The 16,870-nt window shown below is 40.1% G+C and overlaps 2 protein-coding genes across 2 annotated transcripts in view; one reads left to right on the top strand and one right to left on the bottom strand.

Annotated features, from left to right (window-relative positions):
* LOC126567992 (protein pangolin, isoforms A/H/I/S-like) overlaps positions 1-16,870 on the top strand; it is a 51,411-nt gene that overhangs the window by 18,403 nt on the left and 16,138 nt on the right. The gene's annotated exons all lie outside the window — the stretch shown is intronic.
* Positions 6,581-11,012, bottom strand: LOC126568074 (zinc finger protein 260-like). The gene is made up of 4 exons (XM_050224485.1): positions 10,317-11,012; positions 7,605-7,988; positions 7,026-7,304; positions 6,581-6,942 (listed from the first exon to the last, which is right to left on the bottom strand). The coding sequence occupies exons 1-4, from the start codon at positions 11,010-11,012 to the stop codon at positions 6,616-6,618; spliced, it is 1,686 nt and encodes a 561-aa protein (XP_050080442.1). The 3' UTR covers positions 6,581-6,615.

Below are 16,870 nucleotides of genomic sequence, written 5' to 3'. Positions count from 1 at the left end.
CTCGGCGCTGCTCGTTCACGTTTCGCGTGCTTCGAAAAGTTCTATAGCCATGTCATATTATACCGCTGTGCATAAAGTCAGCTCGCTCTTCAAACGGGGTTGCAATCTTTTCATAACTCACCTCACGACGCTTGTACCTTCTTCTCTTCACGGTAGCCTTAAGCCTGTCGGAAGAATATACACCCTATATCGGGCTCAGCTCTCAGCTGCTGTTCTGCTGTGCATTCAAACCAGAAACACGCGAAACTAACGAGCAAACGATTGAGTGAACTTTCGCGAAGGCCACCTCTCAACATGTTTCTTCCCGCTTTCTTGCTGAAACCCATCTCCTACTCCGAAACGCCGTAATATTATGGAGGAACCATCGGGGAGCGCGGCTGCCGGTGGACCAATTGCAAAAATTGCTTCTTCTTTTTCCTTCGTGAAAGTAGTGTAACCGAATAAGGAAAGCGCGAGAGTGGCATACAGTAAGTGGAAAGAAATGAGAAAGCCAACATGTGACAGCAAGTAGAAGAAATTGTAAGAACCGGGATCGCATCTAGCACGAGCTGGAAGAACATAATTGCACCAGTGCAACATCGCTCGCATTCTCTCCATGCACTTATCTCTCTCTCTCTATCTCTCTCTCTCTCTTTAATGCACTCATTCTTTTTTGTTCTCTTTTTTTTTATTCACTCAGTCCTGGGACAAACGGAAAAGCATCCTTCAACAACCCCCACTGGAGAGAGTGCTGAGTAGCAAGTAGTATTGCAACGGTGTAACACCTCGATTGAGTTGACTAATGGATGGAAGAAAACACATGCATTTTCACTACGGTGGCCATGCTGCTCACTGACGCGGCTTGCACCATGCATCTTCGGACAACCAAGTCGCGATATTATCGCGATGTACATTTTCTTTTCTTTTAGTTTAGTTTTGTATGGTGTGTAACTCTTTTTATCAATCCGTCGATTGATTTTACAGTTATCAAATGAATAAGTTAGTATTACGCAGCTTAATAGTTGCGCAAACTTCAAATGCTTGAATAATCATAACCTAGCCTGAATAATCATAAAATTTACTTTTGGCATACACATTTGTTGTTCCAAGAAGTGTAAAAGAATATCCATTCCTATTTCCCATATGAGCATAATCTATCATGCTTCATGCATTTCTTATTTCTATCAACTGTTGTCTGTTGTGATGTTGTGTTTTAAAAAGGGCTGAGATGTGACATACAAAATGTCCCCCTCGAGCAAAAATATTTATTCGAAAGTTTGTAGCGCGATCGTACCATCGTTAAGAATGTAGTGCCAGTTGTACCACGTAGAATGTAGTTACATCGTATTTGTTCAAGCTGCCCTTAGTTCCTGGCGCTGCGAGTGCGAGGGTACAGCGAAATTTAAGCGATTTTCCTCCAAAAGGCGCCGAAAAGAAACAGGCGGTCTGGAGTTTGAACAAATTAAAAAGGATATATACGCCTCAACAAATAATAATCGATATTGGAATGTAAAAACGTTGCGTAAAGTACAACGAAAATCAACTTTTCCCGCACAAACCGCTGGTCGTGTTATTGAGGCTGTAACTGGACGCTTAGTTAACAATGATCAGGCAACGCGAATGAGGACAGTTTCCGTGTCGCCGCCTGTGTGTCGTGCCGCGTCCGAGGCCATGTATATAATCTAAACGGATAAAGCTAGAAATTAATGTTAAGAACAGCGAAGTTTGTTGGGAAATTTTGCGTAAAAAGTACTTTTGGTAGGCTCCAACCAAACTAGTTATACGACAGTGTTACTGACTGCAAGTTGCTAGTAACAAAGCACTTTGTCGATCAAATCGGAAATGGCTTTATGGTATGGAATTGGTAGCTGCACCATATGCTAAAACACGAATGGCCTGGCATCGAATTTTACGCGGGGAACATCTTTCCGTGCACTGGACGGTTTTGCAGCTACGGATAACTTAGATCAAGGAAGCCAGAGATGAATATTTTTTTTGACGTTGATCTCTTTTTTTACATTCTGTTTTATTTAATATTTGTCGGTAATTAGGAGCTATGAAGTCAGTAAGATTGCTAATATTAATAGCTAATATTTTATGTAAGCAATCGTAACATGGTGCGTTGATTGATTGTGCCCAGACTATGAGCCAATCGAGAAGATGATTGCCTGATATTCGCATATACAATCATTTGCAAAGGCAAAATGTATCGTCATGTGAAGTGAAAAAAAGGATTCATTTTGCCGGTGAATAATTAAATGATCCAATAAAGCCTGCCAATTTTATGACTAGTTGAGCCATCGCAATCCGAAAAAGCCGATTCGAAATTATCTCAACCGTACCACTCTGCCAATAGCTGCTCCCCTGGCGGATGATACCATTTCAACCCGAACAGATATTGGAATGGGGACAAAAGAAATTCCGGAAAACCTTTGGCAAGACGGAAAATGAAATGGCCGCATGACTGAATCTGTCATCCAAAACTGAAGGACATCCATAAAAAAAAAAGTTTTACCTCAGCTGGCCACGAGGAGCAAGCTTTTCTAGCATACCGGCCATGACAAAAAGTCATGAAAGACTTTTGAGTCCCCACAAGACTATCTGAGCTAAGAAGGAGCCTACCACTTTGCCTGTGAGACTAATGAAAGTCTGAGCAAACGAAACGGGCAGGAAAGATGTAAAACAGAAAATCAGCATTGATACGATTGAAAAGAAAATCTTCATTGAACATCGATGTTCCCGGCCCCGTCCTGGTCGTCTTCCTCGATGACGAAATCATGGGACGCTGCGATAAGCCAGTGCTGGTGAGCAATGGTTGAACCTGCGGCATAAATGGGTGTCGTTGAATGATTGGGTACGGACGAATTCGAAGCGGAATTCGAATGGGGCGGAAAATCGAGTCGAGAGTTGATAGAATGTAAAAATAATTGGAATAGGGTTGTTGAGTACGACGAAGCAAAATACTAAGGAACAAGTGATTGTGAAATCAGCGTGCAAAAAAGGCACAAAAGTTAGTCGTATCGTATCGGTGCGAGGAACAGTGCCGTGGTATGTAGAATGGTGAATAAAATGGTCTCGAAATGGCACACAGAGCCGAATACCGTGTTTCGATAGAAACATAAAAAGGAAGCATGAAGTTTCGTAGAAAAAGTAAAAGAGAAAAACGCGAACAAGATTCAGGAACAATCCAAAAATTATCGATTCTGTCCTCGTGGGGCATGTAGGGGTTCTTACATACAAATAACAATGTTGGGCATGTAAGTCAGCAGTACTGGTGTGCGTTTTTCTATGATGTACAACATTAATTTCTTATTGCGCCTGTTCGCAAATAAATTATTACGACAAGCTAGGCAACTGGCGACCTGTTCGGGAATAAAGGACGCGCTTGAAACTTAGGATTGCAAGAGATCAATAAAGCGTCGAGTTGTGCTGGGATTGCGACCTCCATGCTGTATGATGTAGAAGAGCAGCTAGCTGCTGATTCTGGTATTCATTGACTTTGCTGACTCGAGCAGAATGCACTTCACTCAACAATCTGTGCTCTGAGTTCTGGGTCGAATCCGATCGGCTTTGGTTCCATATTATCTTGGTACGATGCAGTAATAGGAATGCCAATCGAACTCACCAGGCCTGTCCTGTCCTTTTCACCATGAAGCCGGGACGCGTAGAACATAATGAGCTAACAGCTTACAACAGAGATACATGCGGATATCGACAATGCATCGATGCTTATGCAAGCTACCGCTCCTGAATGCGATGGTGGTGATAAGCATATGTGCATTTGAATGCATTTGAAGTATTGCTGTTAAACCTGTTCATTTCGACGATGTAGTAGCTTGAGCGCGAAACAAGCAAAAGCATATTAGAAATCATTTAGCATTGGTGAAGTGTATCTGTTGTGACTTGTGTTTGGAAAATAAAAATAGACTTTAGGATACATAACATACATTAGTTGGATAGTCAGTCCTCTCTACGGAGGAACGGTTCGGATGAGATTTGAACTCCGGTTTTGACGTGTGAAGACCGGCGACGCTGACACATATGCCACCGAACAACAAAGGGGAAGCCTCCTTTGTATTGTACAGTGACACTGACTGAATCATCGGACCAAATTGAAACGAGATGTAATCATGCTTAGAAGAAGAAATGCATCATATACATAATACTATACTCCTTCGTTGAGTGAGAATCTTTTATACAAAAGAACACTTTCTTAGTTTCGCGAGTTTGCCATAACAGTATCAATGACTGAAGATGTGCGTTTAAACTCTTCGAAACATAGACTACAACTCAAATAGATCTGCACGATGGTAATGACGAGACATTGCAAAAATTAAATTTAAACACTTCAAGGAAAATAAATCTTTACTTCGGGGGTTATACTTCTTTAAAACTAGCCACATAACTACCGACACATAAGGAATCTTACCAAATTTTACACATTTACACTTACACATTTGTTTTTTTCTATCACCCACTTGAAGAAACAAAGATTATTGTATAGATACTTACTGTGGCATATACATTCATGCATTCTTAATGCAGAGAGCAGTTATGAACAAAGCTATTCAACAAGGTCCCGGTCTTCACACGACTGTACCGGGTATCGAATCACGCACGCAGGACTGATTATCCTGCTGCTGGTAAAATCAGGTTAACAAAAGCCAGTTAACATACCAGGCCAAAAGTTATCGAGGGTTTGAAGCCAAAAAATGTAGAAGGCCGGTGCCGCTGCCACTCGGCCACCAGTCGAAGTTATACCATTCATATTTAAAATATTTGATCTGGAGTTGATTATACATCACAATTCACAAATATTTTTTATTGTATTGCAATACATATTTTATACAATTGGCCACGGAGCTTAAAAGTTATTCATCTGGTACATGTTTACTGTAGATAAGAAGTGAACTGGTCAAAATTTGCAATAATTTACATTGATTCCAAACATTTTGGATACGTGTGTTTTTATTTCCGTATTCCACACAAAATACTAGTACATTTATCTACCAATTGCTAAGATTAAGTTTTTGGACACAAATTGGATACAAAGAGCAGCACAGCGTCGTCGCATTTCTGTCATTATCATTTATAATGCATATTCTCGCGATTTTGCTCCCCTGTGAGGTTTACTAAACATGTGCAAACAAGGATTTCAACAGATACAGATACAGATACTGCGACTTGTTGTAGCGCCAAATATCAACGTTTACAGGATTCCGAATCTCTTTAAAACATACACAGCTTGTTAACTTTTGTGTTAATTATCGGAAATGAAAGATCGTTACATCGATATCAGATGAATAATTAGATATAAAATTTACTATTCTAACACGTTTCAGAATGCATACGAAACCGCTCGGTTCTGGTTCGTGCCTAATATGGCCACGTGTTCCTTGCTGAGAAAGAGTAGCCGAATTACGATTATACACTTATTCGGTTAAAATCGACTTATACCAACTGCGACTCTCTGTCTCATACTGGGTTAAATATTTTCTTTTGATTTTCACTCATATCTAACGTAAACTATTGTTTGCATTCTTTCATGCAGATACAGATGGCAAGCCGAATTTCAAACTACAATTTGGTAACAGTGCTGATTTCAGGGTTTTATATGCTATAATGACTACTACACGCATTACCGTACGATCGCGGTGCAGCGGGTTAGTGTTTGTTGCGTTTCATGTTTTTGGTATTCAGCTGAAGTATTCCAGTTCATTGGAATAATGATTACATTTGTATTATAAATTCTTACGCAAAAAGGTAACTAAGACAGAATCGGCACCAAAAGCTTTTTAATCCCAAAACAATATTCTTCTTACATTTGCGCTTGACCTGGAAAATTCATTTTATATGCATGATTCGTCTAACCTACCGGATAACCTAACCATGCATGCAATTCAGTGCCTTTTTCATGAAAATTAGACTAAGATAACAACAATGGCGACTAAACGTATAGCTGGCTGTTAAGGCAGATATGCATTTATCCTTAACTATGTTCTCCACAATTGCTAGCGATTCCGACGATGTGTTACATTTACTTAGATTTTTCCAATTTTTTGTCAAAATTGTGGAGTAAACTTACATAACATTTAACTGTAACTTGTTATAACTAAAAAAACTAAGGAAAAAACATGAAATGGCAATCGAATCATCGTTCATTTGGCATGGCTTTCATGCGCAAGTTTTGTGCGCAGTCATTGGTTTGTTTCTTTGTATGTTTGACTGTTTTACTTTTTTTCCGCACATTACTTTGTGCGTTTTTGGGCAGTGCTCCCCCCTACATTTTCCACCAATATTCTGCATTTGTATAAATGTTAGTAGGACATTTGAAAGTTATTGTTAGTTTAGTTTTCAATATTTAACAAAGAAATCGGAAATCTTTAGCATTACTTCGTATTGCTCTTTTCAGTCATTAACAAGGATGGTAAAAGAAAACAAACATATTTTTCAAAAATACTCCCTTCACCTTTGTAAGCTGCACAACTACTAAACAGGATAGGTTAAGTTTTAGTAAAAAAAAAAAAAAGAAAACTAGTTCCAAGTCTCGATGAAACAAAACAAACTGAACATTGCTCTTACTCGCCGAAGACCCCTCCCCCCGGTAAAAGCCAATGATCGATCAAATTGACGATCTTAGTTGGTGAGTTCTTCTAGGAGCTCTTCAGTGCTACGATTGGCACCGCGAAATTCTTCCATATAGTTTGTTGGTACGGTCCATTCAAGTAGTTCCTGTACGTTCAGCTTCAATCGTTCTAGCGGATCATATGACTTGTCATCGCAGACCTTGCGCCCTGCACACTTTAGGGAACCGATTAGAACGTTGTCAATCAATCGCTTATCGAAGCCCAGCTCCTTCAGTCGATCCTCGCTGGATATTTTCTTCAGCAAAATTGCCACCAAAAACCGCATGCGTGAAATGGTCATGGGGGGATCAATGCCGTTAGTTTCCGTCGGTCGATACTATGTGCCAAAAGAGATAGGGATAAAGTGATAAGAAAGTTTCAAATCATAATCGGTTCTGCCGATGTCGATAATTCTCTTACCATGGGGTCCAGCATATTGTCGAGATTTTTTACTGCTGCCGGATCTTTATAGCACGCTGTAACGTGTAGTTGATAGTCCATTTTGGTCTTGAAAAATTCCTTGCACTTTTGACATAAGTACGATTTGTCCTGTTGGTGAATAGAGAGCATGTGCTTCTTCAAATGTGGTAGCTGTGAAAAACTCGAGCTACAAAGCGGACATTCAAACGGTTTCTCGCCTGTATGTTTACGAATGTGTAACTTAAGAACACTTGAGTGGGCGAACGCCTGCCAGCAAACCTGCAAAGAAATATAAGTTAGAAAAATCACAGATTAAGAATGAGCTATTTAAAATCATCATATCATATATATAGTAATAGTATATATATATATATATATATATATATATATATATATATATATATATATATATATATATATATATATATATATATATATATGTATATATATATATATATATATAAATATATATATATATATATATATATATATATATATATACTATTACTATATATATATATATATATATATATATATATATATATATATATATATGTGTGTACATTTATATAATCTTACTTGACAGCGATATGGCCGTTCACCACTATGAATGCGCTGGTGAACGATAAGTTGCGACCGTTGCGAGAAAACCGAACCACACACAGCACAACCGTGCGGACGCACCTTCAGATGCGTCCGCATGTGCTGCGGCAAGTGTCCTTTGAACATTTTGTTACATATGTTGCAGTGAAACGCTTTCAGATTAGCATGATAGCACAGAAGATGTTTTTTCAGCGCATCCGGTCGATAGAATCCTCGACCGCAAATATGACACGTGTAGTCTCGAATGTCCATGTGGCTTTTAAGGTGCATTTTCAGGTTAGCCGCGCAAGAGAATGCTGCTGTGCACTGGTCACATTTGTGCTTCTTTACCCCATTGTGTGTAGCAAGATGTTGCGTTAACTAAAACAAGAATAGAAAAAGAAATAGAAATGAGCAATGTTTCTCGATGCTTACGGATACTTATATACTTTATAAAAAAGACATAAAATATGCAATTCCCGTTACCCGCTTCAGTTGTATGATCTACTCTCTAGTTGGCGAGGGATACACAACAAACCTAACCAACGCGGAGGGTCAAACATAAGTTCTACGGCATGTTACTGTTGAGTGTTGCTGACAGATTTGCTACGCCCTCAAGGAAGATTTTTCCCTCGAACGAAAATGAAGTGGATGCAAACGCTTTGTTGAATTACTCTCGGAAAGCGAGCGTATGAATGTTTGTTTAGTAAAGGACGGCCTGGGCGTTTATTTATAGATTTATTATTTTTTATTTATAGAATATTATGAACACATTTCGTTTAAAACGTCCTTTTTATATAAGATCATGCCAGCCATCCGGAGTCACGAGCTTACGGGATTTACTGATATCAAGTACTAACCGGATAGTCAGGTGGAATTTTGCCTGTATCACAGGGGCGACGATAAATCTTTTTTTCATATAACATCTGTGTGGTTGTTTCTATTAGCATGAATGAATATTATAATTAAAAACCTTATTCAACTTTTTCTAGTTTCTCTGTCGATTTTCCGGAGACTAATGAAATTTTTTATCTGTGTTTTCTACAGAATGTCTTTGCAATATCAAAAATAAATATGCTATATTTACGAATTTCAAACATTTTGCCGAACGTCGAAGCGAGTAGTTGTTTCGATCAAACTTTTCCTAAAACAAAACACATACAAAAATATGGATACATAGATCAGTGTATAAAGCTTATTAAAGCCTCTAACCTTTCAACGCCAGAAGCGGTGGCAAAATCAGACTTTATAATCATCATACATTCTTGAAAATAATTCCTGTTTCTGACACTCTTTTCCCACTCCACCTTCCACCATCTACCCGTTTAACGCATCCTTCCAAGCGTTCGTAAGCAATTTTTCGGGGGTGATAAATTTTCCAAATGGGATAAGGCAAAGAATAAGGAGGAAATGCCTTATCAATATGATTATAAAATTTGTTCAACACAAGCGGTGTTGACAATACGGCACTGGACCGTCATTATTAATTATAAATAAATAAATAAATAAATAAATTTTCCAAATCACTTTTCCTCGTATCACGTAACGATAAGTTTTCAAATTACTTTCACCATATCAAACCATCACATTCCGACCACTAAATTATTTACTTATACAGAATAGTCGAACTTTTACTAATGCAGTAGACAGTATTATTCAAAGTTCGCCTATTTCTTATTTTGACTTTTATTTTAACCCCGCAATGGTTTAATCCGCCAGTAAAGTCTACATACTAAATACGCCCTTCTACCTTTTAAAAAGACATGCTGCATTATCATTAATCTATGAGGTTTTAACAAAATATTGTTAAAATCCATTTCCGATACATTTCTGGTACACTTCAATCTAATATTATTTATTGAATTTTCTATTACAATCTCGAACGCTTTAAACAATAATCTATTTTTGACTTACAAAATTCTAGCCCTGAGTAAGGAGATGGTGGGAAGCGTTCAACTCAAGTTGAGCTCTCGTGTCCTTTTAAAAAGCACGAGTGGAATAGCCTGGCTTTAATCAGCACGACGTTAAATTGATCAAATATACAAATATTCCTTCTCTTCGGTTTTGTTAGTTCCCTTTTTTGGTTAAAATTTTTCCTACAATTTTTCGCGCAAACACTCGCAAAAGCCTGATAAAGGTACAATTTTCAATCTCCTTCTTGTTTCTGTTCAAAGACGAAGTATTACAACATCAAAACCGATCCTGGATATAAACTAAAAGACGCTGTTTTAGCACATCCACAGTTGGCTAAACTTACTTGCTGTGCGTCGAAATTCCGTTCCCTGAAAATCTTTGCACAATAATTGTGCATTGGCTTCGTTTGTTTAGCTGACTTTTCGCTATACCCAAGCATTAAAAGAGCAATCGGAGGAAGCGCTGAAGCAAATTCGCGCAAGGACCGTTCGTTTTGCTTTCATCTTTTGATGATAAACAGAAAAAAAACAATCAAAAGAGACAGGATTTCCCTGCCGGAATGCAGCCTGTAAACCAACACACACACACACACACACACACAGTTTGCGGAACGTAGAATTGATTGCCAACTGCGCCCGATTGAACAGGCAGCAAAACGAGCGTTTTGTAAAGGAAGCATATTGCAGGCCCGTCCGGCGAGCAGTAGGTGCCTATATTCACCTACATGTTGAGAAATATTTCTTTGATATTTCAAACAAATAAAAAAATAAATAAATGTCTTATGCTTGTACTCACCTGTCCACCACGTGCAAACGTTTTCGGGCAAAGCGAGCAACTGTACGGTTTTTCGCCCGTGTGAATGCGCATATGCAAACGTAGCCGCTCCTTAATCGGAAACGATTTGCCACAAAGATCGCAAGTATACTGCTCATCCGTGCCGTGCTGTGAAGCAATGTGGTTCTTTAGGCATCCTGCCTGCCGGAAGCGGTTCTTGCAGTGCGGGCATGGGTACGGTCGTTCATCATTATGTATACGCAAATGTTTGCGCAAATCGTTCGTGCCCATAAACTCCTTTTGGCAAACTTCGCATTGATACAATTTCCGTTCTTGGCGCTTTCGACCGCGCTTCTGCGATGATGACCCACCAGCAGAGGATAAAGTTGCATCGGTTCCACTTCCAGACTCAGCACCATCGCCTTCCTCGCCGGCGTCATCGGTGGCATTGACTAGCTTCTTCACATCCGACTTATCATCCTCCTCCTCACAGTCGGCAGATGTGTCGTCGTAATTGATCGGTTTTTCCACGATGAACGAAGGAAGTTCCATCAAAGCCATTTCTTCGTCGCCACTCGCTATCTTCACAGATGTTGGGATGGTACCTTTGCTACTGATGTTGACATTATTGTTGCCTTCATCCGGAGTCGCGATCTTTGGAGAATGCTTACCCACGTACCGAGACATTCGCGTTTGGCGCGTTGATTTTTTCATCATGTACTATAAAATAGCGATACGAATTGGCCACGAAGCGTAGTACAAGCTACCTCTCTCAGCAAAAAATATGTATTCTTTGCCCCGTTTGTAATCGTACACGCTGTTTACAAACGCGTACGAAACGAAACAAACGCACCACGATGCCGTATCGTTCGTTGTGTTCTCCCGGGGTGGAGGAGGGGGAGATGGGGAGTGTGCTTCTAGCAATGCGTCTTGAGACTGAATCGGTACACTTAAAGTTCGGTCGTTTACCAGGGTTTTATGTTTCGTTAGCTGCACAAGTCTATTCAAGCACCGACGTATGCGTTTCCGCACCGTAATCGTGTTAGTGGAAAGAGTTTTCAGCTCGCTGATAAGAGTCGTATCACCATCACCATCAGCACTGTTAGTTTAAGAAAAGCACCTAAAACATTACCACAACCAGTAACACCACCACCCCCAGAGAAAAAGAGATCACATAATGCCTTATCGCACTAACACATTGTATTTTGGGCGCGAATTCTCTCATCTCCTGGCTGCAGACACCACCCAATTATGAGGTTAGAATACACCGCACACACCATACGCTTATTCAACAATGTTTAACGAATGTATCTACATGTTAAGCTAAATGACCAACAGAGTATTGCTACACTTTTGCAATCAAGCTGTAAAACTGCTCTTGGCTGTTCATACTCTTCTGTAGCGAAAACGGTTTTCGATGGATAAGTCACATCAATTGCCTGCTCACTGGCCGTCGTATTTGGTGTCGTTGAACGAGTTAAGGTCAAGATTATGCATGCAACACATTTCAAAAACTGAACCTCCGTTGTTCAGCTCTTCGCTTCGTTTCAATCAGATCGTATCGATTGGGCTTTCGTGGAGTTGAACCATTAGTTGACCCTACTGCGCTTCCTTCCGTTGTGTATTTACTTTGCCTGTAGGAGGTATTCTTGTGTAGAAGTTGCTTTTTTTTCAGAAGTACAGTGAGCAGTTCCAATGCGGTAGACGAGAGCTGTGAAAATGAATTTATATGTTTATGAGAACGCATGAACCACATCTGCTTATAGGTTGAATAATGTTACATGCATCAATAAGAACATTTTTACGTACAAGATAGACATATCTTAACTGATTTACCTTTTGCGGATGCTAGAAACATCGAATGCACACCATACCAGATAGCAGCAACAGGACACTTGGGTTCATATTATTTTAAGCAGGCTCACCATTATTTACCAAGCCGATCGAATATAACCGTGCGCTATATATGTTGCTTCAGATAAGCTGAATAAACAATTTCTATTACGTAGCCGCTAGCACTCTAGCACAGCCCACCCCTATAATCACAACTTATCACGTCCTATCTATATCGTTAACTCTGTTTCGTAGCTCTGTGCTACCCAAAAGTCACACACCGAAGCACCATAAGCAACATACCATGGCGACTTGCCGGGTTCGCGTTCTTTGAATGCCCTAAGTAAACTGCACAGATTTCGACCGTGATGGCCCCTCGAAGTAGAATATCATCCTGGTGTAATGCTAGCATGAATGTCACACACAAATGCGGGTTCGATGATCCCTTACCCATAAAACTCGGGCGAGTCAAGTCGGCGCTTGAAAAACTTCAACACGCCTCCAGACTGGAAACCCATAGTGTGATGTTGCTCCTACCATTATGTCGGACCAATGAAACGTACCAAAATCTATATTTTGGAAACGTAGTTTTACATACTCAACTACCATTTAGAGGCTATCATTCGACTGTAATGTCCCTGAAATATTGAAATGTAATGTTGTAAGCAATATTCAAAGTGCAACGTACACAGACAGCTACACTTAACACAATTATTTCGTCCTTTTCTTTTCTTCAAACAAAACTTGTGTCGCATTGTTCGTTTTTTTCTGTTCTGTTTTATGTGCATGAGCATCTGTACCGCACGTGTTGTGTTGTTTTTGTTTCATATATTCTACTCAGATACTGGTGAGTTCAACAAGAAAAGTTTGTTCGAAAACCAAATCCTCGTCCTCCGTCTTTATCACCGTTACATATCCCACCGAGGTTTCTCTGTCAGACGGCGTTGAAATCTTTACATTGAAACATTCTTTTTTTAAACTCCCCGGGCCGAAAAAACCAAATGAAGCTCATCGTGGGAGAGGCGGAAAAAGTCACTCAAAAATACATACATGTGTGGCGCAATCTGAAACGATCGCAAGCGAGCATCAACGAGCGTCACCCAGAAGAGAACTGCCTGTTACTGTTTCCCTACACATTCGGCTTCCTATGTCGCGTTCCGTTTGTGTTTGTAAGATGTTGTATGATTAAGCGTTACCCTCTGACTGATGTCAGCAAAAAGGAACCCGTCGCAGAGAACCCCAGTCATGTTCTGGGTTTATGTTGATATCTAGTTCATGATGGAATTGAAAACCGAAGCTTCAGGGAGGCCAGTTTCCTGCGTTGCCTTAAATCAACTAAAGACGGGTTGAGAACGATACAGGCCAGGAAACTCATCATCTCAGCAACAAGATATAACCGCTGCTCCGTTCCTGCTGTCTGGTGAAGATATTCTTAGCTCTGAAGTGCAATATGGTCACATGCGTGCGGCGCACAACCAGCGCTCTGAACAGCATACAAACGCTGAGCGCGAGGTTCGATGCTACCAATCCCCGATCTACTACTCTCAGCCGAGAGGAAACCACAACAACATATCCATATGCAATGCTTGAATGATTAAAAACAAAACCATTCCGTCGGTCTTCCGATCGTTGCCCACTCCGGCCTTTCTACTCTTGCGCATGAGGGTCTATATTATTGATTCAAAGATGCCACGAATCAACGCTACTTAAACATAATATTTAAATATAATTATTTCCTTTCAGCTGAATGTGAAATTATTTTCGCCTTTTTAAACGTCCAACCCGTGATTGATTTTCATGCATACGGCGATCGTCAAAAAAATATGGATCGTTTTCGCATAAAACGGCTTTCGTCTTAGCGCTCAGAATATGTCGTTAAGCGTAGCATGTGTATTCCCTCAGCATATCAAATTAATAGTTTTTGACTCGTATCTTGTACTTTATTTTAAATGCGGCTAGCCTTAATTTTTTTAAATCGGTTCTTTTAAAAATTTGAGCGGTTTTTTGCAACATCTGCAATCGAAACAATCGAATGGTTTAGAATTTTTTTTTTTCACAAACACTAGATTTCGTTTCTTCGTTGAAGTCTTTCATTGCTGCCATATCGCATTGTTTGGCACAACATACAAAGATAAACGCACCGTAGCATACAGCGTTTGTGTTGGTTTTGCGCAAATAGAATCTTATCAAAATTGTGTTTATTTGCTTGCCTTCAAAACTCCTACCCTTCTATGACGCGCTAGAGTTTGTTTAGACATTTCTCCATCGAGCCTTGCCTAACCATTTCATTTGTATTTCCCCGCATCCATGATTTATAGTAAGCAGAGCAGCGAATCCTGATGGTGCGACCGGAATGGTGCATCATTCGACGTAATATTTATCGATATGGTATGGTACTCTGTAGTGTTGTACAAAAATATTGTTGAATGCTTTGAGACAAAGAAGTAAAACACATGCCTGTACACTACACACACATACACACACACACACACACACACACACACAAGAAATAATACTTACCTAAGCGCGTCGCTTCCGAGGAATATCCAATTATTGTGAGTACTGTTTGAACACCAATTTGTATTAGGACATTATTCTCTGAAGAAATGTTGAAACCGCACGATCTAACTGTACTGTTGCGTGCGCCATGCAAGCGGCACGACCGATCGATTTGATCGCACACAAATGAGTGAGTTTGACGGAATCAGAACAGTCCTATCACGCCCCAAAAATACTCTTGGCGGTTCAACTCCGAGAGAGAATTTCGACCACGAGGAAAGAATGCGTAGAGAACATGGGGCAAGAGTGCATGTTGCCTTCTAACATCTCGCAATTCGTGGGGCAGCGAAAAGGTTTAACTATGCTTCGGCCTATGATTGCGGTGTCGGAAATGTTTGTGCATCTTCCCCAAGGTGGCCTGCCACATACGCGGGTGCAAAGAACAGTGAAAACATGTTGTTTTCTGGAGAGTCTTTTCACAGAATTATTGGCTGCATATGTATACGTTGCTTTATTTTTCAAACGCACATTCGAGTTGGCTCGCCGTCACTCAACACATCGCTAGACTTATGAAGTCATATGAATATAACATTTTGTAGCGAATTACACGTACAAGAACCGGGCACTTTTGGATAATGTTCGATGTGTTGTATTCACAAGAGCTCGATTTGTATTAGTAGGTTATGCTCTTGGCTAACGATAAGTCCCTCATTTCTTAACCTAACCGCTATCGCGTTGCGAGTAGATAACACGTGTACCGTGCACCTTGTAAGTGACGGTGCACTAGCAGAACTAGCAGAGGAACGTCTCCAAAGCAGGAGATTCCACAAACAGACTGCTTGTGTTGTATATTAGGCCATCACATGAAGTTAAACTCCCGAAAAAACCCTGCCACCACAGTACCAAGAAAGCAACGTGTTTGCTCATGCTTGTTGGATATTTTGATAAGCAAACGCGATCGCACCAACACGTGCACTGGGGGAATGCATCGCGTAAAAAGACGCGTCTTGATCGCGGGGCTTTTGTTGGTTCGTTTGTGTTTGTGTGTGTGTGTGTGTGTATGTGTGTGTGTGTTGGCAAGCGATCGAAAGACAGAGAGAGAGAGAGAGAGAGAGAGAGAGAGAGAGAAAGAGAGAGAGCGCGTAGCGATATTGGGTGGATGATTTTATGTTTAATTAAGTGGCAGCGAAAGATAAATTAATAAAACGGTTCCTTTCCAGTTACCTCTGCTTCACCGCAAATTCTATGACTGCAATTTGTTTCAACAGTGTGACAATTGCGAGAGAGAGTGCCAGCACAATGAGAACTTTAAACGCCAATTGTGCAGCCCTTCGCTGTTTTTGTCCATTGGATTGAGCGGCGAATGTGATCATATCTTATACATACTATTTGCTGGGTACAATTCTCCATTTTCTCTACTCTTCAATGTTGTATTTATGGCAAGGAGGGCAATACTTTTTAAAGAAAACTACATGTATTTTTAGTGTAGGGTACAGGCACGTAAAGTTATTAGCATAAACCAGTTTTTTGCTACCTTTTGCTTCCTACATAACGTGCATGCATGTTTCCTACTGTAAGGACTCTATTTATCAAATTGGTCAAAACGTCGAACCAAAGTAGACACTTACTGCATACTGCATACTGTTTGATGCAGTATAAAGTCGTTGGATCGAATGCTGTCCCTCTAGCTCAAATAGTTTCATATGTACCAAGCAGCTCCCCGATATATAGAATATATCGTTATACAAATTCAAAGGTTTTGTGAAAAAAGTATTATAAACGCTGTTACATGATTAAGAACATTTACTCAGCACAAACGTTAAGGATTATTCGTCCTAATAATCCTTTATTGAGTTCAGTTCTTAGAATTTCTCATTTATTTCAACGACTGTCCGACTGTTCAACGACGCCCGAAAATTTTACAAATCCCCGGAAAGGGTAAGAACCGTTCTCCAGATGTTCCGAGATCATCTGCGGTGAGAGTTTGCGCTTGTACCATCCGCTCTCTATTGGTTAACATCAAGATGCGATTCCAAGTGCCTAGACTAGAAAGACCTCTGGAACTGTGGCTGGTTCAAGAAACCCATTTGTCAAACACAAACCAAAATAGGCAACCGCGCATTGAAGTCTTTTTCTTAGACTTTAATTCCCAGTACTTCTTTATACTGATAAGAATCCAACCGAGCGGTGGCAAGAAACATGCGCGATAGGTACAGCACGGAGATAGTGGACGAAAAATAAAA

Source organism: Anopheles maculipalpis, chromosome 2RL, assembly GCF_943734695.1.
Source record: "Anopheles maculipalpis chromosome 2RL, idAnoMacuDA_375_x, whole genome shotgun sequence".
Classification (NCBI taxonomy): domain Eukaryota; kingdom Metazoa; phylum Arthropoda; class Insecta; order Diptera; family Culicidae; genus Anopheles; species Anopheles maculipalpis.
The sequence above is the reverse complement of the archived record's forward strand: the minus strand, read 5'-3'. Positions and strand labels throughout refer to the sequence as shown.

Excerpts from the sequence above, each read along its gene's own strand:
- LOC126568074 (XM_050224485.1), bottom strand. The coding sequence starts at position 11,012 with ATGATGAAAAAATCAACGCGCCAAACGCGAATGTCTCGGTACGTGGGT. Across the intron at positions 7,989-10,316 it reads CGTTTGCACGTGGTGGACAG|TTAACGCAACATCTTGCTAC; the intron begins GTGAGTACAAGC and ends TTCTTGTTTTAG. Across the intron at positions 6,943-7,025 it reads ACAATATGCTGGACCCCATG|TATCGACCGACGGAAACTAA; the intron begins GTAAGAGAATTA and ends TTTGGCACATAG.